The 25,052-nt window shown below is 42.2% G+C and overlaps 1 protein-coding gene across 1 annotated transcript in view; it reads left to right on the plus strand.

Moving 5' to 3' along the window:
* Positions 1 to 494: 494 nt before the first annotated feature.
* The window catches only part of TTC1 (tetratricopeptide repeat domain 1), a 75,266-nt gene continuing 50,708 nt past the window's right edge, over positions 495 to 25,052 (plus strand). The window contains exons 1-3 of the mRNA XM_061188392.1: positions 495 to 609; positions 20,804 to 21,043; positions 22,105 to 22,469. Coding sequence (XP_061044375.1) covers positions 22,137 to 22,469 — 333 coding nt within the window. The 5' untranslated portion in view covers positions 495 to 609; positions 20,804 to 21,043; positions 22,105 to 22,136. The remainder of the gene's footprint in view (positions 610 to 20,803; positions 21,044 to 22,104; positions 22,470 to 25,052) is intronic.

The raw sequence follows: 25,052 nt of genomic DNA on the forward strand, positions 1-25,052 counted from the left end.
CCTGGGGGTAAAAGGGCGATGATGTAACGAGCTCGGGGAGACGGTTTCCAGAAACCAAACAGCAGCTGTTTTCATGCCTTTTCAGTCACACCAGGAAGTTTCAATTTCCTCCTCTTGCAGGCTCATAAACATTTGGCGTTCGGTTTCTGTGTTTTCTGCAACTGCCGGAAGCTACCTTCGCCATTCCGGGCGGGGGCACAGTGCACGCCCAGGTGCGCGGGGCTCTCCTGCGGGCGCCCGGGGCCGGCGCCGCCGCCGCGTCTCCATCTGCGCGCAGCAGAAATGAAGCCTCCCGGGGCCTCTCCTTGCCACCCACAGCCGGGCTTCCTTCCTCTGTACGTGCAGAGACGGGGAAACAGTTCTTTAGACACCGCAGTGACCGAGACCGCTCCAGGGCCCCTTCCCCTGAGCTGGTGCTGGGAGTGGGGCAAGCTCGGCAGTGAGGCGGACCCGGGCGCCACCTGCCGTGCAACGCTCCTAAGCGACGGGAGTGTGAAAGCACCAAGTTGCTTTGCAATTCACTGGCCTCCCCAGGATTCAAGTCAGAGACGGAAGTGCACCAAACACCAAGGGAGTGGATTTACTGAACTTCTTCCCTGTACCCGACAGGTAGGTGTACATCTGAGTCCCTTTCTGGAGAGCTTTGGGACTAGTGAGGAAGATCAGATTCAGACTGCATTTTTCTCCCTGGGCTATACAGAGACGTGCCAGGGACTTCACAAAACTATGGGATAAATGTGGGGCATCTCCTGGAGCGCCAGTTTTATGGGGTGAGACAAGAATTAAAACACTTTTAATATAAAACTAGAATTTTAAGATAAACAAGGGACTTGAAAGAAATTTTCCACTCCCTATAGCCACTTGCAGTTGACCTCTCCAGACATTCTGGGTTCTGCTTTCACTCTCTCCTGCTGTTAGGGATTTTTTAGTGGGAAGATCTGAGAAGCTCTAGATAAAGAAACAGGAGCTGTTGAAGAAGCAGTGGAAAGTGCAGTTAGGTAAGCCTTGACTACATGGAGGCCTCCAGGCAGAAGGTGAGGTGGGGGCGTCCAGGAAGACTGCTGAGGAGGGGGAGCTGCAGCCCACCTGGAAGGATTTGGAAAGGCAAAGTGGAGGGGAAGTGAGGGGAGAGGAAGGGAGGGTATTCCTAAAGGGAGAGACAACAGAAACACAACCTAGCTGGTCCCCACTGTGTCAGTGGAAAAAGTGGGCGGTGTGGCTGGCATTCTGGAGGCCTCTGAAAGCACAGCAGGAAATATTTTTTAAATTGATAATCTGGTGAGAGTGTGAAGACAAAGGCAACCTCATACAGTGCTAAGGGGTGATCTTAGTGCAGACATTTTGGAGGACAGTTTGGCAATATCTGAAACATTTCAAGTAAACGTTCCTTCAGCAGAGCACTTGTAGGCCTCTGACCCACGGGGAGACTCTTACAAGCCCACAGGGATGTACAAGGATGTTTACTGCAGCTTTGTCTGTAGAAGGGAAAAATGGAAATGATGTAACTGCCCATCCAGAGAAAAACGCTTAGATAGATTATGCACAGCCCCGCTGTGAAATGCAATGTGGTGATTAGAAAGAATGAGGTCCCTGGCTGTATACTGACATAGAAAATCTCTAAAATGAGGTGAACACTATGGAAAAGGCAGATTACATGACCATACATATACTTTCATTCCATTTACGTACATTTTAAAGCTATATGTTTGAATGTACGATTCTCAGCAGGAAATGGGAATGAGAGTATGTACTAGGGAAAAAAAGAGGAGCAGAGAAGGTCTTCTCTTTTTATTTCATATATTCCCTATCTTGGCTTTTTTGTATACAGAAAAAATATATATATATATTCCTAAAGTACTCTACGGTTGTTTTTTTTTAATTGTGGTCAAATACACATAACATAAAATTTACCATCTTACCCATTTTTTTTTAAGGTAGGTTTTTAATTAATTAATTGATTTTTTGGCTGCATTGGGTCTTCGTTTCTGTGCGAGGGCTTTCTCTAGTTGTGGCACGCGGGGGCCACTCTTCATCGCCGTGCGCGGGCCTCTCACTATCGCGGCCTCTCTTGTTGCGGAGCACAGGCTCCAGACGCGCAGGCTCAGTAGTTGTGGCTCACGGGCCCAGTTGCTTCGCGGCATGTGGGACCTTCCCAGACCAGGGCTCGAACCCGTGTCCCCTGCATTGGCAGGCAGACTCTCAGTCACTGCACCACCAGGGAAGCCCCATCTTACCCATTTTTAAATGTACAGTTCAGTGATGTTAAATATATTTGCATTTCACACTGTTGTGCACCAATCTCCAAAACTTTTTCATCTTGCAAAACTGAAACTCATTCAACAACAGTTCATCCACCCTCCACCTCCCCGCCCCTGCCCCTGGCAACCACCATTCTACTTTCCGTTTCCGTGAGTTTGACTAGTCTAGATACCTCATGTACAGTATTTGTCTTTTTGTGATTGGCTCGTGTCACCTACCATAATGTTCATCCATTTTGTAGCATATGTCAGAGTTTCCTTTTTTTAAGGCTGAATAATACTCCTTTGTATGTATATACCACAATTTGTTTATCCATTCATTCATTGATGAACATGTGGGTTGCTTCCATCTTTTGGCTTTTGTGAATAATGCTGCTATGGACATGGGTGTATAAATACCTCTTCAAGACCCAGCTCTCAATTCTTTTACATATATATATCCATAAGTGGAATTGCTGAATCATCTGGTAATTCTAATTTTTTGAGGAACTGCCATACTGTTTTCCATAGCGACTGCACCATTTTATATTCCCACTAACAGTGCCCAAGGGTTCCAATTTCTCCACATCTTCACCAACAGTTGTTATTTTCTGTTTTTTTTTTTTTTTTAAATAGTAACCATCTGAATGGGTATGAGGTGATATCTCATTGTGGTTTTGATTTGCATTTTCCTAATGGTTAGTGACACTGAGGATTTTCACATGCTTGTTATCCATTTGTATATCTTCTTTGGAGAAATGTCTATTCAAGTCCTTTGCCCATTTTTAAATTAAATTATTTTTGTTGAGTTTCAAGTAAGTTTTTTTTTTTTATAAATTTATTTTTTTATTTATTTACTTATTTTTGGCTGCATTGGGTCTTTGTTGCTGCACGCGGGCTTTCTCTCTAGTTGCGGTAAGCGAGGGCTACTCTTTGTTGCGGTGCATGGGCTTCTCATGGCAGTGGCTTCTCTCATTGCGGAGCATGGGCTCTAGGAGCGTGGGCTTCAGTAGTTGCAGCACATGGACTCAGTAGTTGTGTCTCGCAGGCTCTAGAGCACAGGCTCGGTAGTTGTGGCGCACAGGCTTAGTTGCTCCGTGGCATGTGGGATCTTCCCAGACCAGGGCTCGAACCCGTGTCCCCTGCACTGGCAGGCAGATTCTTAACCACTGCGCCACCAGGGAAGCCCCTCAAGTAAGTTTTTAAGTCAGTTTATTGGGGTATAATTTATATAAAATAAAACTCACTCTTGGGGGAGATAAACTAGGAGTTTGGGATTAACATATATATACACACTACTATGTATAAAATAGATAACAAGGACCTACTGTATAGCACAGGGAACTATATTCAATGCCTTGTAATAACCTATAGTGGAACAGAGTCTGGAAAGGAATATATATATACATATATATGTGTATATATATGTGTGTGTGTGTGTATATATATATATATATATATATCTGAGTCACTTTGCTGTACACCTGAAGCTAACACAACATTGTAAATTAACTATACTTCAATTTTCTTTTAATGGTTTAAAAAAATTTTTTTAAGAGTATGGTCTGATAAATTTTGACACATGTATGCATTCGTGTAACCAATACCAAAATCAAGATGTAGAAGATTTTCAACACTCCCCAAATTTCTCTCCTGCGCCTATGCAGTCAGTCTCTTCCCACTTTCAGTCCTAGAAACCACTGATCTTCCCTACAGTTTTCCCCAGTGTCATATAGATGAAATCCTCCCTGGAGGAACTAAATATGGGAAACCTGAGTCTTATTCCCCTCATCAGACCCCGTGTCTCTCTTTTTTTTTTTAATTTTATTTATTTATTTTTTATACAGCAGGTTCTTATTAGTTATCTATTTTATACATATTAGTGTATATATGTCAATCCCAATCTCCCAGTTCATCACACCACCACCACCCTACCCCGCTTTCCCCCCTTGGTGTCCAGACCCCATGTCTCTCACAGTGGGATCTTGTGAGCTGCTTGGAGGTCTTTCTAGCGTCTGAAACACAAAACTTTTTCATATGTATATAACCTTCTGTATCTGGCTTTGTCCACTTAGCATTATGCTTTTCATTCATGTTTTGCATGTATCAGTAATTCATTTCTTTTTTATTGATGAGTGGCATTCCATTGTATGGATATACCACAATTTGTTTACTAATTCCCCAGTTTATGGACATTGGGTTGTTTCCAGTTTGGGGGTATTATTAATAAAACTACTGTAAACATTTGCCTACAGGTCTTTGTGTGTGAATGTATGTCTGTTTTCCTTTCTTTTGGGTAGATACGTAGGAGTGAGATTGCTGAGTTGTGTGGTAACTTTATCAAAACTGCCAAACTGTTTTCCAAAATTGCTGTACCATTTGCATTCCTGCCAAGAATGTGTGAGATTTCTAGAAGCTCCACATCCTCACCAACATCTGGTATTGTTAGTCCTTTCAAATTTAGTCATTCTAGTAGGTATATAGTTTCCCTTGTGGCTTTAATTTGCACTTCCCTAATGACTAATGATATTGAACATCTTTTTTGTGTTATTTGCCCTCCGTACATCTTCTTTGTGTCCAAATCTTTTGCTCACTCTTACTGTTTTTTTAAATCTTCTTATTCATTTTTAAGAGTTCTTTATATATCTTAGGCCCAATTCTTTTAATATATATGTGCTTTGCAAATATTTTCTCCCAGTTTGTCTTGTCTTTTCATTTCCTTAACAGTGTTCATGCTTTTTATTGTCCTATAAGTAAATTTTGAATTTAAGAATCAAGCAAACCCAGCAGACAACCCTGCATGCTTGATGAGGCTTTTGGGGAGGAAAAGTTGGTCTTTGAGCAAAGGAATGCAGAGAAAGGAAAAATTTGTCCTTCTTTATTGGGAGGACTGAATGGAAAAGAGAAAAGACAGTTGCTCCAGGTTCAAGCAACGTCCAAAGCTTTGTTGGCTGACTCTGCTCTGCCAGCAGACTGAAGGTGGAGCTCGCAGACAGGATCAAATAATGACATGAATAAATGTGTAACTGCAGACAGGGGTAAGTGTTAAAAAGGCAAGATGCACAGTGCTCTGACAGCTGAGGACCAGCCCCCTGGCCTGGTGGGGAGTGGCTTTCCTGAGGGAATGAAGCCTGAGCTAAGCTTTGAAAGCGTGGGAAGGGAGCATTCCAGGCAGAGGGAACAGTCCATGCTCTGGCAAGAGGATGCTTTCTGAAAGGCCAGGGTGGATGGTGCTGATTGAAAGGCAGACAGGGACCAGACCATGCAGGGTCTGGAGGACTTTGGGTGGTTTTTTTTGTCTTCATCCTAAGAGACTGGGATCAAAAAAGTGGGTGATGTGATCAGATGAGCATTTTGGAAAGATTAATTTGGCTGCTGCGTGGAGAATTAATTAGAGAAGAAACGGAGAGTTTGTGCTCCATCAAAGTTAGTTAGTCCATCTCTCTAAAATGGCCATAATTAAAACAACAACAACAAAAAGCCCAGAAAATAACATGTGGTGACAATGATATGGAGAAATTGGAACCTTTGTACATTGCTGGTGGGAATGTAAAATGGTACAGCCCCTATGGAAAACAGATTGGCAGTTACTCAGTAACTTAAACATAGAATGACCATTTGACCTGACAATTCCACTCCTAGGTATATACCCAAAAGAATTGAAAACAGGGACTCAAACAAAAACTTGTACGTGAATGTTCATAGCAGCACTATTCACAATAGCCAAAAGGTGGAAGTAACCCAAATGTATATCAGCTGATGAATGGATAAACAAAATGTGGTATATCCATACAATGGAATATTATTCAGCCATAAAAAGGAATGAAAAGTACTAATACATGCTGCAACATGGATGAACCTTAAAAACATCATGCTAAGTGAAAGAAGCCAGATACAAAAGGCCAGATGTTGTATGATTCCATTTATATAAAATATCTAGAGTCAGCAAATCCATAGAGACAGAAATCAGATTAGTGGTTGCCAGGGCTCGGAGAGGCGGAAATGGGGAATGACTGATAATGGGTACAGGGAGGCCTTTGGGGTGATGAAAGTGTTCTGGAACTAGATAGCAGTGATGGATTCACAAAATTGTGAATATACTAAATGTCACTAATAGTAAATTTCATGTTATGTGTATTTTACTATAATAAAAAGTTTTAGTTTGTCCTCATATCCCCTCATCTATGCAAGAAGGAAGTTGATTTCATTACATGCTTCTGGTCCTAACTTTTTAAGATGCCATAACTGCTCAGCTAGTGTACTTTGCACTCTGACCACCCACAGGATGACTTAAGTAAAACACTGAATAGGCAATAATATTAGACCATAAAATGAGGAAGTACTCTTTTCAGTGTCTTTTAGTCCTTCCGATTACATCAAATTGAAAGCCTGACTTTGATACTAGTATAAAGCCCTAACGCCCCTCTAACACTTTCTCTCAACCTCTCTCTCTCTCTTCCTCCCTCCCTCTCGTTTAAGTACAGAGAAAGCACACCTCAGGTGCAGCGCTTTAGGCAGGCAGCCTCAGAGCTCAATTTTAATCATATTGTTTTGTTTTCATTGTATTTACTTTTGCTGAAAACTTCTCTTTAGAGCAAGTGGCACTAGTATTTCAACTGTGCAGGTGACATAAAATTTTTCTTTTAAAATAGATTTTATTAAGTGGGGAAATTATTTTTAAATATATATTTTAAAATAATAGAGGACCACAGAAACAGCAAAAATCATGGTGTGGCTATGCTAGTGACTGAAGTCTGGGAAACAGCACATTGTTCAATTACTGCAGCTACTTCTCAGGATCTAGAGGCCATCAAACCTCTGGAAATTATGGGCTGTGGACAAAGTTCTGGCTAAGACTCGGCTAGTACCAGCCCTCACCCACCCCCCACCCGGTCACTGTGTCACTGTGATGGAGCAAGGGGAGTGAGCCAGGGAGCCCTGCAGCTTGGAAATTAAAGCTGAGGAGACAGGAACTGGCTTCTCATCCAAGGCCCTTGAAACTGACCTTGAGGGTAACTGGGGACTCAGCTGTGACTCCCTCACAGAAGTCCTCAGCAGGGGAAGGGATGGATGAATGGTGAAAAGAATCAATCAACCTGATCAGACTCACTGCTTCTGAAACCCCACCTCATCCTCCCGAAGTGAGAGGATCTGTTAGAAACAGGTCTTCGTGAGTTGTGCTCACCCTGCTGGTCCTAGTTACCCTCCCAAGAGGATGCTACTGGCAGAGTCCGTTCCTGTGAGAAGAGGTCATAATAGCTCTCCAAGCAGCCTCCACAGGCACTCAGACTTCTTCTCATCATTCATCCTATTCAAGGAGCCCCTCAGAGCAGTGATTACTAAGAAGCCCCCAGATAAGTACTGTTTCTAAATCTAAGATCTAAAGGGCTGTTCATTTTAAGGTATAGTAAAAGCAGCTCTCTGTGCTTTAGTTCTTAGAAAAATCTTCCTAGATAAAACATTTTGAGGAATTTCCAATGTCCTTCAAACTGATGCCTTGAGAGCCCCAGGACTTTAGCGTAGACAGCTGGATTAAATAGCAAACCAGCTCTGTAGCTTCCTGAGGGGACAGAGGATCTATAAGAAATGCTAAAACATCACTGGGGTAAATTAGTGGAAAAGTTAATTGGTCTCATTCCTGCTCTAAAAGGCAGTTCTCAATGGGGAGATTTTTTTTTTAAATCCACTCTTTCCTAACATAGACCTAACTCTGTACAGTGCACGTGTTTGGTCAAAGTCAACGAAACATTGGTAATCATGGCAAAGAGTTTGTTTCTTAAAGCTCTAGTTCTGCCTGTGCCTGGGAACATTTTCATACAAATGTTTCTTCTCCCTTTAAAAACAGAGTTTAAAAAAAAAAAAGGTATTCAAATGGTGATTATGTTTTGGCTCAAGATGTGTCGCAAATCAAGATATTACTCTGTACAACTCCCCAGCAGAACCCAGACAAAAGAAAACCCTCCTTAACTGAACTCAGCTCCTAGAGTAGAATAGTCCTGTTTACAAACTTGGAAGAGATGGGTAGTAGGAAGCTAAGGGGCAAGACTGGAAGGTCAGGCATGGAAGGGGTCCTTGTCGAACTCCAGGACTGTTTTATGTATCCGTCAGCACATGGCCTCACAAGCAGCCCTGTCCTGGGACTCTCCCAGACACAGGAGGGGGAGACCCAAGTTCTACGCACTGATCCAGAAGGAGTGTTAAACTTTCGGTAAGAGACCTCCACCTAGAAAATAGGTCTCAATCTGTGGGTGTCTTCTGCCCTGAAGTCAGGCGAAAGAGGAGTGGAAGGTAGACAGTTGATGTTGCTTCCTGCTGTTCCTTTTTGCCCACACCAGAAAATAATTTGTTTTCTTCCTAAGTGCCTGGTGGTAAAGAGTGATTAATTCATTTGAACCATGCAGGTGGGGTAGAACTAAAGTATGCTGAAAATAATTGAAGTTAGCCTCACAAAATCAGTGGGCACCTCACCAGAGGTGAAATTTTGAAACTAAATAATGGACCTGTTTATGAGGACTGGATAATTTGTTAAATAATCTTAATTTTGTACCCTTTAACCTACCTCCCCAAAAGTTGTCTGATTCAGAAAAATCACAAAAGAGAGTTAACAAGAGAATAAGTACATGGAACAATAAGAGATGCTCCCCTGGATTTTTTTCTTAGAACATTAATAGGCCCTACTGGGTGGTTAATCTATTTCTATGTGGTTTTTTTTTTTTTTTTGGCCGTGCCGCGTGGCTTGCGGGATCTTAGTTCCCTGACCAGGGATTGAACTCATGCCCCCTGCAGTGGTAGTGCAGAGTCCTAACCATTGGACTGCCAGGGAATTCCCTGTGCATTTGTTTTTCTTATTTTTTTAATTTTATTTATTTATTTATTTTTGACTGTGCTGGGTCTTCATTGCTGCACGAGGGCTTTTCTCTAGTTGCGGCGAGTGGGGGCTACTCTTCGTTGCAGTGCATGGGCTTCTCACTGCGGTGGCTTCTCTTGTTGCAGAGCACAGGCCCTAGGCGCATGGGCTTCAGTAGCTGTGGCACGGGGGCTCAGCAGCTGTGGTTCACGGGCTCTAGAGCGCGGGCTCAGTAGTTGTGGCGCACAGGCTTAGTTGCTCCATGGAATGTGGGATCTTCCCGGACCAGGGATTGAACCCGTGTCCCCTGCATTGGCAGGCGGATTCCTAACCACTGCGCCACCAAGGAAGCCCTATGCATTTGTATTTGTAGAAAATCTGTTCATCCTCATCCTCACTAAACAAAATCTGAAGGGCAAAGTTGACAATATGCTTTTGGAGAGAATGTTGGCAAACATGTATAGTACTCCTGGGAATGGAAGTGAAGAAAACCTCTTAAGGAGGAAGACGCTTCAGCCACCCCTGAGCTAAGGAATTGCAAATGCTGACTGCCTCCTTAGTAAGAGGGGGAAGGAAGAAATAGAGAGGTTAAGCACAATGAAATATTTTGATAAATTGTCCTGCCCATATACTTATATAATGAAGTCAGCGTATTAGTCACCCCAGGCGGCCATAACAACATACCACAGTCTGGCTGGCTTAAATAACAGAAACTTATTTTCTCACATTTCCAGAGGCTGGAAGTCTAAGCTCAAGGTGTTGGCAATGTAGGTTTGTCCAACGCGCCTCTCCTTGGCTTACAGATGACTACCTTCTCACCATGTCCTGACATGGCCTTTTCTCTGGCCTACGCATCCCTGGTGTCTCTCCCTCTGCTTATAAGGTCATCAGTCTTATTGGAGTAGGACCCTACCCTTATGATCTCATTTAACCTTTATTACCTCCTTATAGGCTCTGTCTCCAAATATAGTCACATTGGGAGTTAGGGTTTTAACATATGAATTAGGGGGGGAACACAATTCAGTCCATTACAGTGTATGAAAATTTTCTGGAAGGATACGCAGCAAACTGTTGTTAATATCACTTCTGGGGAGTGGTGCTGGGATTCCAATTTAGTCCTATTTCTTCTACCGGCATTTTTTTCCTCCTACCTGAATTTTTTTAGTGATATTATTTTAACAGATGATGATAAGAGGATATTAATTGGAAGGGGTGCCAAATTTTAGCCTGCCCAGTACACTTACAGAGGCCCAGGCAGCCCTGAGTGTAGAGAGCCATGTGCCTCGCTTCTAGGCCCCATGGCTCAGGAAGCCTACTTTGGAAGGCATTAGCATCCCAAGTGGTCCCCAGTCCATCAGTGCTGGGGAAAGGGATGTCCAAGGAAGGAAAGGACCAGGTGGGGAAATAGCGCCGTCCTGTTGACAAGACCATAGGCCAAGAGTACCACCCGTAGGGCCCCAGCTCTGATGGTAAAGGTCCAGCAGAGTGGCCACAGGAGCGGGGTTGAAGGGGTGTTTGGAGCGGGGTGGAAGGGGTATTCACAGCCCCCTACAACCTCTTCACTCACTTCTCATCCCACATTCTTCCTGTGAAGTCAGCATTGCTGGCAGAAATAACATCTCAAGGGCTTATGCAAGAAATCTGAGGAATAAATGAGAAGTTGCTTTTATCCCCTGAATTTATATAAACCTCCTAATTGCTTCCATGTCTGTGGTTGCTAGCCACTAATTATTAGGTGTTCTGCCTCTGTCAGCATTTTCATAAACTGTTCCTTTCTGTGAGACATGATAAGCATTTAATCAAGGCTGAATTAGAGGCATGTGTACCAGAGGGAGGGGAGAGGGGTGCTGGGGGTAGGTGGGGGGTAGATAGGAATTGTGAGTGTGGTTTTGAAGCTGTGAGCCAATACGGAAGAAAGAGCACTGAATTGCGAGGCACTGAAACTGTAATAGTAACAACAGCTGCCTTTAACTGCGCACTTGAATTGGGCCAGGCACTGCGTTAAGTTCTCTGTATCCTCTGATCCTCACCAGAAAACCTTGGTGTTGCGCTTATAGACTGAGAAGCTCAGAGACAGTCAGCCACCCAACCAGCAAGAGCTGTGTGTCAGTGAGTGAGTTGGCTGCACATAACAGAACACAAGTAGCAGTGGCTTGAACAAGTCAGAAGATTATTTTTTCTGTCGTGTGAGAAGTCTGGGGGTAGGTGACCCAGGGTTAATGCGGCCGCTCCAAACCATGAGGAGAGCCCCGTGTCCCTTCTCGCATTTGCCTGTAGTGTCCTTCTAATGTGGCACAATGTCTCTCTTCCAGGCAGGAAAAGGAAAGGGACACAGGCAAAAGGCACATACAGCTGACTCTGTCCCCCTTTTATTTAAGGAGATTTCCAGAAAGTCCCATCTCTTTGTGCTTCCACTGCATCACGTAGCCATGTTTTTTGCAAGATGGCTATTGTGTGCCTGATACTGTGCCAGCATTTACATATTATTGTATTTACTCTTCATAATAGCCCTGTAAGGAAGGCCTTTTCAACCCCTGGGTTCTAGTTTTATCCCTGCTATTACATAGCTAAGCAATCCTAAATAATCACTTTCTCTCTCTGGCCCCCAGTTTTCTCATCTGCTTTATGAAGGACCAGACTAGAGAAGGAGTTCTTAACTTAAGGTCTACAGACCCTTGTCGGGACCATGGATAAAATTCAGGGAGAAGGGTTGTGAATTTGGATGGGGAAAACTATTTCATTCCTATTTTCCCTAACCTCTAGTTGAAATTTAGCATTTCCTTCTATCATGACTGTAGGCAACGGACCACAGTGATATTAGCAGAATCTGTGACTTTTTCACCAAAAGAAATCACAGATATTTTAGAGCATATTATAGTTGCATATTATAGTTTCAGATATGTTATCATTTATGTTCATCACTACCTCAAAATTACGGTAGTTATTAGACCTGCCATATTTAATGTGTTAATAAAGAGACATATATTTATATAGATCTACCTTACAATTTTTTTCCTCATATTTTAGTAACTATATTTCAAAATAATTTATTTTCTTCATACTCCTGTGTATTTTGCTTTATGCCTTTAAAAACATTTTCTAAGAAGGGGTCCATAGCCTTCAGTAGACTACCAAGGAGTCCATGGAACAAATGAGACAAAGCTTCTGAAATATGAGATCTCTTTGCCCCTCTGGCTGTAAATGAAACTATGCCACTAGCTATCATGGTCATCCTGAACAAGACCCTTCAGCTCTCCATTTCCTCAGTTTTCTCTTCTGTAAAATGAGAATAATACTTGCCTTATCTAATTAAGAACTGCTAGGAGAACCAGAGAAATCTGCACGTGAGCACACACAGATGCAGAGCTTATGCCTTTTCAATTATGCAGAGTCAGCTTCTGAAGTACCAAGTAAATGATATGGGTTATTAAATTATCCAACCTTAGACCTATTTCCCAGAGATGCTGATGTTTTTCTATCACTTCTAGATAAGTGTCCTGAGACAGCCATATATTTTCCTAGTGCCAGAGTGGGATTGAACTAGTATAAAATTCAATAATAAAGGGGAAATTGCACCTTAAATGCACTTGGATGGAACTACTTATGAACACAAGGAGATAAAATGAGATCTCTCCAATGGGTCATATAACTCCAGTTATCTTAGGCTCTGAAAAACTTAAGCCAATGTACCATGGTTAAAAGAAAAAATCATAGATCAGCCAGTCATTTCCTCTGTAATCTCTAAATACAGGGATAATTGGACAAATGACAGGAAAATTGAGGAAGTTGGTTTATTTCATAATCTGTGCCTTTAAAATATCTGTGAATATTTATGAAATATTTATTCATCCAAGAAATCTGCTGAGGTGACCATAATTCATGTTTTAAATAGCAAAGTAAATATCTACAAAGATCTTAACTTGCTAAATGATATTTTAGAAATGACCTCAAATTATGTTTGGGGTGTTACTTAGTGCTTTCACAGTCTTAAACTCAAAGACACAGGATACTGGGAGGTAATCAGCTTGGCCAAGGAAGATGGTTCCTAAACAAGCTGGTATTTTGATTGGTTTCCCCAAGGATTTATGGAAATACTTTGGGATGTTTTTGTTGCGGAGGATGTCTGGTTTGCACAATGGAAGCTGCCGTTCTTTTCTGGCTTCGAGAAAATGTCAGTCTGATTCTGGTGTCTGAGCCACATAGAGAAGAACCCAGCTAAAAGTTAGGATTAGGGGAAATTTTCATGCTACTAAAAAAGAAAAAGAAAAGCCTATTTTATATATATATAAATAAAAACAGAGAATAAACCCTGGTTTTCTTATGATCCTAGTGAGAGATCATTCATTCATTCATTCATTTATTTACTCATTCATTTGTTTACAAGTGTTCCTTGACTGCTTACATTTTGCAAGGCACTGTGCCAAGCACAACTGATGTGGCCTTTTTTTTTTTTTTTTTTTTTATTTATTATTTATTTTTGGCTGTGTTGGGTCTTCGTTTCTGTGCGAGGGCTTTCTCTAGTTGTGGCAAGCGGGGGCCACTCTTCATCGTGATGCGCAGGCCTCTCACTATCGCGGCCTCTCTTGTTGCGGAGCACAGGCTCCAGACGCGCAGGCTCAGTAGTTGTGGCTCACGGGCCTAGTTGCTCCGCGGCATGTGGGATCTTCCCAGACCGGGGCTTGAACCCGTGTCCCCTGCATTGGCAGGCAGATTCTCAACCACTGCACCACCAGGGAAGCCCCTGATGTGGCCTTTGCCCTCCTGACACTTAAGACTAATGTCGATAACATTAAAAATTTTAAGAGACAGGCTCTGTTCTAGTATTTTACTTATGTTAATTCATTTATGCTTCCCAATCACCCTAGAAGGAAAATACTGTTACCCCATGTTACATTATAGATAAGGAATGGGGAGTTTATTAAAGTTAAGGAGCTTGTCCAAGTTTACAGGACTAGTCGGGGGCTGAGCTGGGATTCAGTCTCAGCCAGTCTGATGCCACAATCCATGCTCTAAAACAGGGGTTGGCAAACTACAGTCACTGGTCAAGTCCAGCCCAATGTCTGCTTTTGTAAATAAAGTTTTATTGGAACATACATGTTCTCATTCATTTACATGGTGTCTTTGGCAGCTTTCAGGTGATAATAGCAGTCTAGCAGTTGCAGCAGAGACCACATGGCCCACAGACCCTAAAATATTTACTACCTGTCCTTTTACCGGAAAAGTTTGCCAACTCTTGCTGTAAAACTGCTATGCTTTCTCTGTAGCAGAAAAGACAAGAAGTAAGTAAAATAATTGAAAATAATTTTTTAACGTGCCATGATTCATGAAATGGAGCCCTGTGAAAGAGAATCACTGGAGTGGTGGGGTGTGGTTAGAGGCATCCTCTTTAAAATGTGAGCCCCCAGAGAGGGGACCTCCAAGCTGCGATCTGAAATCTGGGACAGAGCTTCTTGCTGTGGAATTTGTAGGTTATTTAGCTCCCCCAATATCCACTGCCTCTGCTTTGACCTGAACAAAGGATGACAAAGAAACCAGTCTCCTTTCTGGAGTGAAAAGATTCCCTCCTCCTTTAAATGGGAGCCTGGGAGGATTCAGTGAGGGGAATGACAAATAAAAATGTTCAGCACAGTGCTTGACAACCAGTTGGCACTCAGCAAACAATCCCTTCTTCCTTCTGACTCCCATCCTTGACACCTGCTGGACCAAAATTGGCCTGCTGCCTGAACTTGCAAAGGTTTATACATCCTGAACACATTGCTTTATGCTTTAAAATGGGCATTGACATTTAATATAGTAAAGTGAGGGTTGGAAGTATGTGTCCTAACTCAGAATAAATTGTTTGGTCCAGCGGATGAGTCCCTGGGGAAAAAAATGTCCTAGCTCAGTCATTCCATTTGTGGTTGGGGCACGAATTCCCTTTCTTCATCCAAATGACCAAGGTTGAGGGCAGAGGGGGGTTGGGCAGTAGGGCAAGTGGGTGCAGGATGCTTGCCTTGGCAGTCTTCTGCATGACTCCCTCCAAGACTGTCAGTCTCCATTTTATATGGTATCTTCATCCTTCCATTACCAGCATTAAAGGCCTCATCTTTAACCAGGCTCTGAGCCATTAGCTTGACAATGAAAAACTGCTGAGTTTTCCTGCCAAGTATATATCCATTTTTTTTTTATAGATATAAATCACCTTCAAAGCCACTTCTCCTTTAACAGTTAAGGTTACTATATCTGCCCACCCCTTTTGTTCTTTAGAAAAACACAGACTTTGTGGTTAGACCCAGCTTTATGTCCTTGTTCTGTTCGACTAGCTGTGTGACCTTGGGGAAAACTTTTAACCTCTCTGAGCCTCAGTCTTATCATTTGTAATAATAATACCTATCAATGTCATCCATTTATACAATATTTGTGTGTCTATTGTGCGCCAGGCATTGTGCGGGGCTCTGTGGATTTCACAGCAAAGCAGACAGACAAGAACTCAATCCTTGTGGCTCTGACAGTCTAGTAGAAGGAGTTATTATAACCAAGTAAATAAATACTCAGGATTGTTACAGATGTGATAAATGGTATGAAGGAGACGGGGTGATGTAACAGAGTGAGCTACTTAAGTGATATTTAGGCAAGACCTGCAGAATGAGAATGAGCAAACCACGGGAAGAGCTGTTAATGGCATCAGGCAGAGGGAATGTGGAACAGAAGGGTCTTGAGATGGGGAAAATACTGTGTTTTAGGAAGGAAGAGAGTAGTCAGCATCCAAGAGGGACAGTGGTACAAGATGAGGTCAGAGAGGTAGGTAGAGACCAGCTTACATGGGCCTTATGGGTCATGACAAGGAATTTTAGATTTTATTCTAATCAGACTGAGAAGCCAGTGAAAATGGTTAAGACTTGAACAGGACTCGTGTGTTTAAAAGATCAGTCTGGTTACTACTGCATGGTGATGGGATCATAGGAAGAAAGGGTGAAAGTAGGGAGGCCAGGGTTGTTGTAAGGATTACCTACAATTACAAATGTAAAATAATGCGCACACCCCCTGACACACCTAAGTTCTCTATGAATGTTAGTTAGCTGTTTTTCTGGAAAATCTAAGCCTCTCTTATCTGATACTGTAGACATTAGCTTCATGTGGCTGTTGAGCATTTGAAATGTGACTAGTGCAACCATATTAATGGTTTTATTTCATATTAATTAAATTTAAATTAAAAAACTAGTATTTGACTCAGTCATTTGGGAAGTATTTTTGAAAATTTTGGATATATGAATCTATTTTTTTAACTGTAAATTTTATGAAATCTGAGTACAGGTTCAAGTTTTTTTTTTTTTAATTAATTAATTAATTTATTTTGGCTGCTTTGGGTCTTTGTCGCCGTGCTTGGGCTTTCTCTAGTTGCGGTGAGAGGGGCCTACTCTTTGTTGCTGTGCGCAGGCTTTTCTCTAGTTGCGGTGAGCGGGGGCTACTCTTCGTTGCGGTGCGCGGGCTTCTCATTGCAGTGGCTTCTCCGGTTGTGGAGCAGGGCTCTAGGCGCGCGGGCTTCAGCAGTTGTGGCACGTGGGCTCAGTAGTTGTGGCTCGCAGGCTTAGTTGCTATGCAGCACGTGGGATCTTCTCGGACCAAGGCTCGAACCCCTGTCCCCTGCATTGGCAGGCAGATTCTTAACCACTGCGCCACCAGGGAAGCGCCCTGCTAGAACTTTAAAAATTGCATACATTACCAAGTCCAAGCTTGTACTGCTCACCACACGACAGGCCAATAAGTCGAGAGACGAGGTGTTGGGGCAAGGAATAGTGACTTTATTCAGAAAGCCAGCAGACCGAGAAGATGGTGGACTAGTGTCCCAGAGAACCATCTTACCTGAGTTAGAATTCAGGCTTCTTTCGTACTAAAAGGGGAGGGGGTGTGGCCAGTTGTTGCAAACTTCTTGATGCCAGAAATCCTTGATTCTTGCAGCTGTCCACATAGATGTGGTCACAATGTTCCTATAAACCTCCAACAAGCCAAATGTTATTCTCTGTTCTGCAACTTTTTAATGGGAAAGTGTTATACCTTTAAAGGTCAGAGCCTTGAAAACGAGCTGTCTGGTCTATTGCAGGCTATAGGCAACATTCTTTTACAAAGGTACAGAGCCAGCATGACTAAGCACAGGCGACAGAGCACAAGGGTTAGAGCTAAAGGAATAGTTCTAACATGGGGTCAGGTTTGTTCTTCTCTGTTACACATACATGTCTCACATCTATCACTATTGGACATGCTGATCACAGGGAAGCAGAAACCTAGAAATCTAAATGCACAGGATGTTAACTCTTGATTATGTCTCCTATCAAGAAATCTCAATTTGAAAATTAGAACTGGGAAAAAATAAAAAGCCATAGCATCCCTTGGAAACACTATAAGAATACAGGATCTACATGTTAATTATATATTTTTATATACATCCCTGACTATTCCTGGATATTGGACCCTGCTTTAGCAAATTCAAGCACCCCAACTCTGGGAGAAGGAGCCCAGGTTAGAGGATACCGGAGTGTAAAGCTTTGTTCCCAAAGCTGGGCTCAGTAGCCTTGTGGTATTAATATATTCACATTGAGCACAAAAGGGACTGAATCGGTAGCAGAGACTTAAATCTCTAGCTCCAGGGAGCATAGATGCACAGAGCCTCCTAAAGTTTTAGTACAGTGTGTACATAATAAGTCACTGGGAGAGGCAGGAGTGATTTCCATCTCTGCCTGCAGATTCTCCACAAAGCAATTAAAATAAATTGCTTTAACTTAAAATACAGTTAAAGTTTGAGCCGGGGTCTGTACAAAGAGTTTTAGGATCGTTATCCCATTTAAGCTTCATGAAACTTTCTGAGGTAGGTGTTAAGGTTTAGTGACTTGTCCAAGGTCATATCACACAGCTGCTAAGAGGCAGAGCAGGGATTCAAACCCAGGCAGTCTGACACTAGAACTTACACTCTTAACCACCATACTGCGCAACAATCCCGTTGCCATGCCAGTGACCCAAAGGAGCACCCTTGAGTATAAGACTCCTTCTCTGGTATCTTCCATCACTTCTACCCATTGCCGAGACTTGCTTACCCCCTTCCTAGTCCCTGATCTGCTCCCAGCCCAGAGCTAGCTGGCCCAGACCAAGTGGGCAACTCCTTATGACTGAGAGATGGGCATGTGCCACTAAGGAAACCACCCAGCTGCTCCCCCCAGGGAGAAAAGCAAAGAGTAAATGATTATTTTTCTACTCTCCAGATTTATTGCTGTACCCACCACAGGGTCTAGTATGCTGCCTAGCATTCATTCATTCATTATTCATTCATTCATGTTCAGCTTCCATTCTTTCAACAAACTTAGGTGCTCAGTCCCTTGTCTGGGGGGGTGTGAATAAAAACTTCACACATATTATCACTATTAATAATATTATTGTTTATCATTAGTAACACAAGTAATAATTACTATTACTATTAGTAATTGGTCATAATAGTGGTAATACTATAACACCTTCATTAATAATAATGATTACAATAACAGCAAATATTTATTGGGCACTTGCCACGCTAAGTGCTATTAATATTAAAGTATTTTTTTCTATCTTAAGCCCTTCACTTTCTGTGTTTAATTCTTACAACAGTGGTATAAGGAAGTTCCAGAAGTCTCAAAATCTTACGCAACCCATCAGAGCACTGAGTTACTCAGTGTTTTGTCCATAAATTCCTGAAAGAGGATCATTCACCCATGTGATAACAGGATGTTCACTGACCCCTTACAACTGTAAACAAGACAGACATGGTCTTTGCGCTGGGAAAATAACAGAACTGCCCTCTAGATGAAAAACATTTCTTTTCCTTTTACAGAGGGGTAGTAAGCACAAAGACAAAATCTCCATGGTTCTCAGAATTGATTGGTGGGCTTGCATCTCTAAAAATGTTTCTTGCTTTGTGCTCTCTACCTCAGCAACATCCGACTGCTTATCATTCCCCAGAATGCTTCTAATATTTTCAAGATGTCCTTCAGCCTCTCCAGTTTTTGTCCTCTTAATGAATTATTCCTCTTTCAACAGACTAACTCAAATATCTTATTAGTGAAGATCTACCAAGCTGGTCCAACTGGACGTTTGTTCTTCTTGAGATTAAAAGAAAAGAATGGATTGCTTCTTCCTTTAGGCTCAGTAGTGCCTTTATCCCTCCCTTCCCCTCCCCCACTAGCCTGTGAGTTCCTTGGGATGGAGGAGGGCAGGGACTGTTTCTTATTAGGTTTCCGGTACACAGCTATTGTCACAAGCCCTGTCACATATCATTATTTTCTCTCAGATTAATTAAATATTATGTGCCAAGTCCTGTGGGTCCTTCTAGATTATATCATTTCTTTCTGCCAAAAAACTAAAGAGGGAGGAACCATTGTTACCAATCCCAATTTTTACGTATGAGGTAAATTTATATATTAAGCTTAGAAGCATTAAGTAATTTGTCCCAATGTCACACAGCTAGTCAAGTGGCAGAGCCAGAATTAGAATTCAAATAATCAAATAATCCATCTAAAGCATTTTTCACAGCATGTAGCAGCACCTAATAAGCACATAATCAATCAAGGTTAGCTACTAGAATTATTGTCCAAAGTTGGACAGCTAGTAAAGAAGCTGACATTGTAATGCATTTATTTAACTTATTTATTTACTTATTTAGTTTGCTCTAAAATTTATAGCCTTTCTATCACACCAGAATTTATTAACAGGACTTCTTAAAGATCATAAGACCTAACCACTTACCTTTTTATAGTTCTTGCTGTATTTAGAAAATTAAGAAATATTAAAAGGTTTCCAAAATTCTGATATATTTTTAATGTTTACTTTCAGTATATTAAAGCTTTTGATTTACACAAAAATATAACTGTATGCATAACCTCATTTAGACATAAACTGAAGAAATAAATTTGATATCCTTCCGGAAAAAGTCCCTCCCAGCTATCTCTGCAATAGATTCTGTGAATTATAGAAAACTAACTAATACCCTGCTGTTCTTGCTGGTAACATGTCTGGCTACCTTAAGGGATATCTCAATTCTGTATTCCTAGTGGGCAATGCTTGGGGTCTAATAAACATTCAGTAAACATTTCTTGAATGAATGTATAGGCCAACAGTTCACTTCTGGTTCCAGGACTGCTTAATACTCTCGAATATTATTGAGGACCACGAAAAGCTTTTGTTTATGTGAGTTATACCTATCAATATTTACTAGTAGAAATGAAAACATTCTAATGTTAATTTGTCAATTAAGATAACAATACACCCATTATATGCAACATAAATAATCTTTTTATAGATACTGTGTTTTCCAAAACAAAAAAATATATATAGTGAGAAGAGTGGCATTGTTTTACATTTTTGCAAACCTCTGGCTTAATAGAAGACATCTGGAGTCTCATCACTCCTTCTGCGTTCAGTTCATTGCACTATCACAGGACACATAACCTTTGGAAAAATCCATTGTACGTTCATGAGAGAAGGAGTATGGAAAAGGCAGATAACAACTTAGTATTATTGTCAACACTGTTTTGATCTAGCGGTAGACCCCTTGAAAGACACACTTTGAGAAACATAAGAGGGAAAACTTTATTTCTGGACAAGGTTCATGCTTCAGGATTCTACTATACACAGCATAGCTGACATGAAAGAGGTCATATCGGAGGTGTAAAAGTAACACCATAGAAACAGCCTTTCTCTTTTCCGTTTTTTCCTGCAGTGCGTAGTAGCGCGGACTCTTGCCGTAACCCAAGACGGCAACCGTCGCTCATATTTAAGCCCGTACAATGACGTCACACAGCGACAGCAACGCCCTGTCATCCTGAGATTTTACTACATTTCCCAGGATGCTTTGCCAACAGCGACGCTATTGGTCAGCGCCGACGGAAGAGCTTCTGACTGAGCGGAAGTAGAGGATCTCAGAGGCGAAGAGGGTGAGGACGAGTGGAGCTGTGAAGCTGTGAGTAGCCCCACGGGTCTGTTTTCTTGGCGGTGAGGGACACAGCTACGGGACGAACCTTTGGGAAGGGTGGGGTGGCCCTCCTTAACTCTGAGGCCTCAAACCCCTGTGTTCTTCCACTAGACCTGGGAGCGGGGAGAAACAAAACGTTGCTGTGGAGGCAAAGTCTCCGTAATAAAATCGTGCTGTTTTAAGTTTTCTTGGGACGAGCTGGAGCGAATTCGGGTTCTTGTCGCAACACAAGGGTCGTTGGCGTAATTTTACTGCGACCAGAGGGGCGGCGGTGCTGACGATCTGACTCAGCTTCTACAGCACTGGTTCTCAATTGGCTGCACGTGAGAATCACCTGGGATGCCTTTTTAAAGATACAGATGCCCTGGCTCCACGCCAGAGCAACAAATCAGAATCTGCGGAGTATAAGATCTGGGCAGCAGAACTTGCTAAAGCGTCCCAGGTGTTAACGTTTTGCAGCCAGGGTTGAGAACTACGCTTTTCGTGGCTGATTCTGACTCCCTCGGGAATGCTGATAAGGGCCACCTGAGCCAGGGCCTCCCACTATAACCTGCGTTGGCTCTACCAAACGCCTGTGGGGGAAGTTGGTGATTATTCTTTTGGCACGGATTGTATTTTTAGCTCCACCAGAAACTTATTTTTGAGCTTCGTGTGGTGGTGCTGGAAAGACAGGCTGTAGTTCCTTATTTACGACCTGGCTATTCGTTCTGAATAAAAATTAGAGACGCTTCATTTTTCTTGGCATTGTTTTCCCTTATGCCTATTTTTTGCTACCCCGACAAACTGGGAGCAGTGGAAAGTGGAAGAGTCACATTAAAATCGGTGTCTCTTGTTGCTTATAAGAAATTCTGAAAAGGGTATCAGTTAAAATTACATTTGGCATTATTTATGGGCGTATGATAACCTTTCTATATGAATATATAAATGAATGAATTCCAGTGAAAGGAAGTTAGGGTGTGATTTGGGCCTTGATGCAGAAGTTTGTTTAGGTGTGATAGGTAGGATTTGATAGATAGATACCATTACCTAACGTGTTTTCTCTTTCCCAGAGTTTCAGCTTCACCTCCCTCACTGATTCAGCATGGGGGAGAAGTCAGAAAACTGTAGAGTGCCAGAGGATCTGTTCAATGGTTTGAAAGTTACAGAGCTCCAGGAAGCAGAGCGTGTTAACCCTCCAGCGTCTAATGCCAAAGATCACCATCCCCAGAGCAAGCTGCTCAGGGATGTTGAGGCCCGTCCCCAGGAGGACCGAGGAGAAGAGGAGTGCTTTCATGATGCAAGTGCCTCATTTGAGAAGGAGGAGCCAGGAGTGGACAAGGTTGAGAACAAACCTGATCATGATGTGAATTCCTCTGAACTAGATGACGAATACCTAATGGAACTGGAAAAAAACATGCCAGATGCAGAGAAAAAGGTAACTATTTTGTTTATTGTGCATGATCTGCCATGTTAACTGCTTTTTTTTTTCCTTCTTTTTTAAAATTTGTTTTTATTTATTTATTGGCTGTGTTGGGTCTTCGTTTCTGTGCGAGGGCTTTCTCTAGTTGCGGCAAGCGGGGGCCACTCTTCATCGCGGTGCTCTGGCCTCTCACTGTCGCGGCATCTCTTGTTGCGGAGCACAGGCTCCAGACGCGCACGCTCAGCAGTTGTGGCACACGGGCTTAGTTGCTCCGCGGCATGTGGGATCTTCCCAGACCAGGGCTCGAACCCGTGTCCCCTGCATTGGCAGGCAGATTCTCAACCACTGCGCCACCAGGGAAGCCCATGTTAACTGCTTTTTAAAGTGAATAAATGTGACTGATGCGCTATCATAGACTGCTTCATTTGTGGTAAAGAGTGACTTGCCCATCTGTATGTTTATTGTTTTAGTAGTGATGGATCTGAGATAAATCAGTGGCATGATGGGGCAGTATTGAGTGTGTCTGCTTAGCAAAGAAATTTCCTTTTTTTCCTGTGAACTTTGAGTTCTTATGTTCATCTTGTGTAATTGTTTCCAACATATATATATATATGCCTTTTAGCTTTTTTTTTAATGATCTATGGTTGGCTGCTAAAATTCCTGTAATGGCTATTTTTTTTGGTCAGACTTTAGAATTATGGTATGCTGCTTGTTTATGTTAATCCATTGTTAGCAAAAAGACTGCCTGAATTTCCTGGTGGTGGTGATTTGGTTACAGAGAGCAGTGACTGGGACCTGTGTCATTTACATTTCGTTCTTGAGGAACAGAATTGTGTGTGATGGTAGCTGTCATTTGTTAAGCACCAGTAACGTGCCAACCACTGAGCTTAAAATGTTACTTGTGTTTTCATTTAATCTTCACAACATGTCTATGACATATACTGTTAACATCCCCATAAGAGAACAGCTTAGAGTAGTACAGTAACTTGCCTGAAATCATGTATCTAATAAATAGCAGAACTGATTCTCAAACCCAGATCTCCTTGATTCCAAAGCCAAAATATGTAGAATTTAATAAAAACAGCTGTCTTCCTACAAAGCAGATGTCCTATAAAATGCACACTTTCCTGCTACTTTGCCCTGGGCTAGTAACTGAGCAAGCCTTCACTTTGGGAAAGAGAGGCTTAGTGTCCTCCATATATCCTTCCTTCTGATCCCATAAGCAAGGTCGCCTGAAGAGTTACTGTAATATCTGAGTTTGCAAAGAACGTGAATGAGATTTGTGGCTTATGCCTCTGAAGCGCTCACTCACTGAACGGGTTATGATGGATTGGTGCTGGACTGAGATGGTAAATGTGCAGTGTAAGAATGGGAGTGGGGAGGTAGTGGGAGGTGAGGAAAAGCATCTTGTCTGTGTCCTTCCTTAGGCACTTTTCATGATCAAATCTGTTGGTTTTAAAATGCATGTGTTAGCTTTTGTGTTAGTGTGTGCTACCAGAAGAGAAGGATAAAGGGCAAAAATGAGCCAAGTCATGAACGACCTCACCAGAAATGGCTTGGAAAATTAAATCAAGTACCGTACAGTAACATCAGGGCAATGATTTTCCAGAAAGTGAGTGTTTGGTTCAGCTTTCACATCACTGGCACAGGCTTTTTAGAAACATTGATTAAATGTCTATGTTAAAATGTTAGCAATGCTTTTCTAACACTTTATTTTGCCCTGATATAGTGGATTGCCATCAGTTTGACAATTGAGTGGTTTGCCTCAAAATGTTACATACTCTGCTCTCCATTCTCATTATAAAAATTAAGGTATGGTTTACATGTTGTGAAATTGTTTAAGCTCTGATGTGTACAGCTCAGTGAGTTTTTTTTGGGGGGGTGGGCGGGGGCTGCGTTGGGTCTTTTGTTACTGCGTGCAAGCTTTCTCTAGTTGCGGTGAGTGGGAGCTACTCTTTGTTGCGGTGCGCAGGCTTCTCATTGTGGTGGCTTCTCGTTGCGGAGCACGGGTTCTAGGCGCGCAGGCTCAGTAGTTGTGGTGCACGGACTTAGTTGCTCTGTGGCATGTGGGATCTTCCCGGACCAGGGCTCGAACCCATGTCCTCTGCATTGGCAGGCGGATTCTTAACCACTATGCCACCAGGGAAGTCCCGCTCAGTGAGTTTTGATAACTGTGTACACCTGGGTAACTCACCCCAATTGTAGTATTAGCTATTTTTATGCTGCTTTAATAAATATCTTTGTGAAATTAATATTAGGAAACCAGCAAAACAGATGAAGAAATGTCTCTTTGCTGCACATAAGGTTTGGTTTTATGGGTCATTGGGAAAAGGATATGTTTAAGCTTGATTCTTTTAAAATAGACAGAGTTCAGATAATTCAACAACAAAAATAAACACAAATGGCCACAAAATGTGCAGACTTTCAGCCTCACTAATAATTTTTAAATGCAAATTGAAACATGATGTCTCATCTCTCAGATCAGAACATTGATCTGATGTTGACAAGAAGAGGAGGTAGGAATTCATGTACTAATATTGGGAGTTTGGATTGCTACATCATTTCTATGGGGTACAGATATCAAATTTTTATATGAAC

This window comes from Eubalaena glacialis, chromosome 4 (genome assembly GCF_028564815.1).
Source record: "Eubalaena glacialis isolate mEubGla1 chromosome 4, mEubGla1.1.hap2.+ XY, whole genome shotgun sequence".
Lineage (NCBI taxonomy): Eukaryota > Metazoa > Chordata > Mammalia > Artiodactyla > Balaenidae > Eubalaena > Eubalaena glacialis.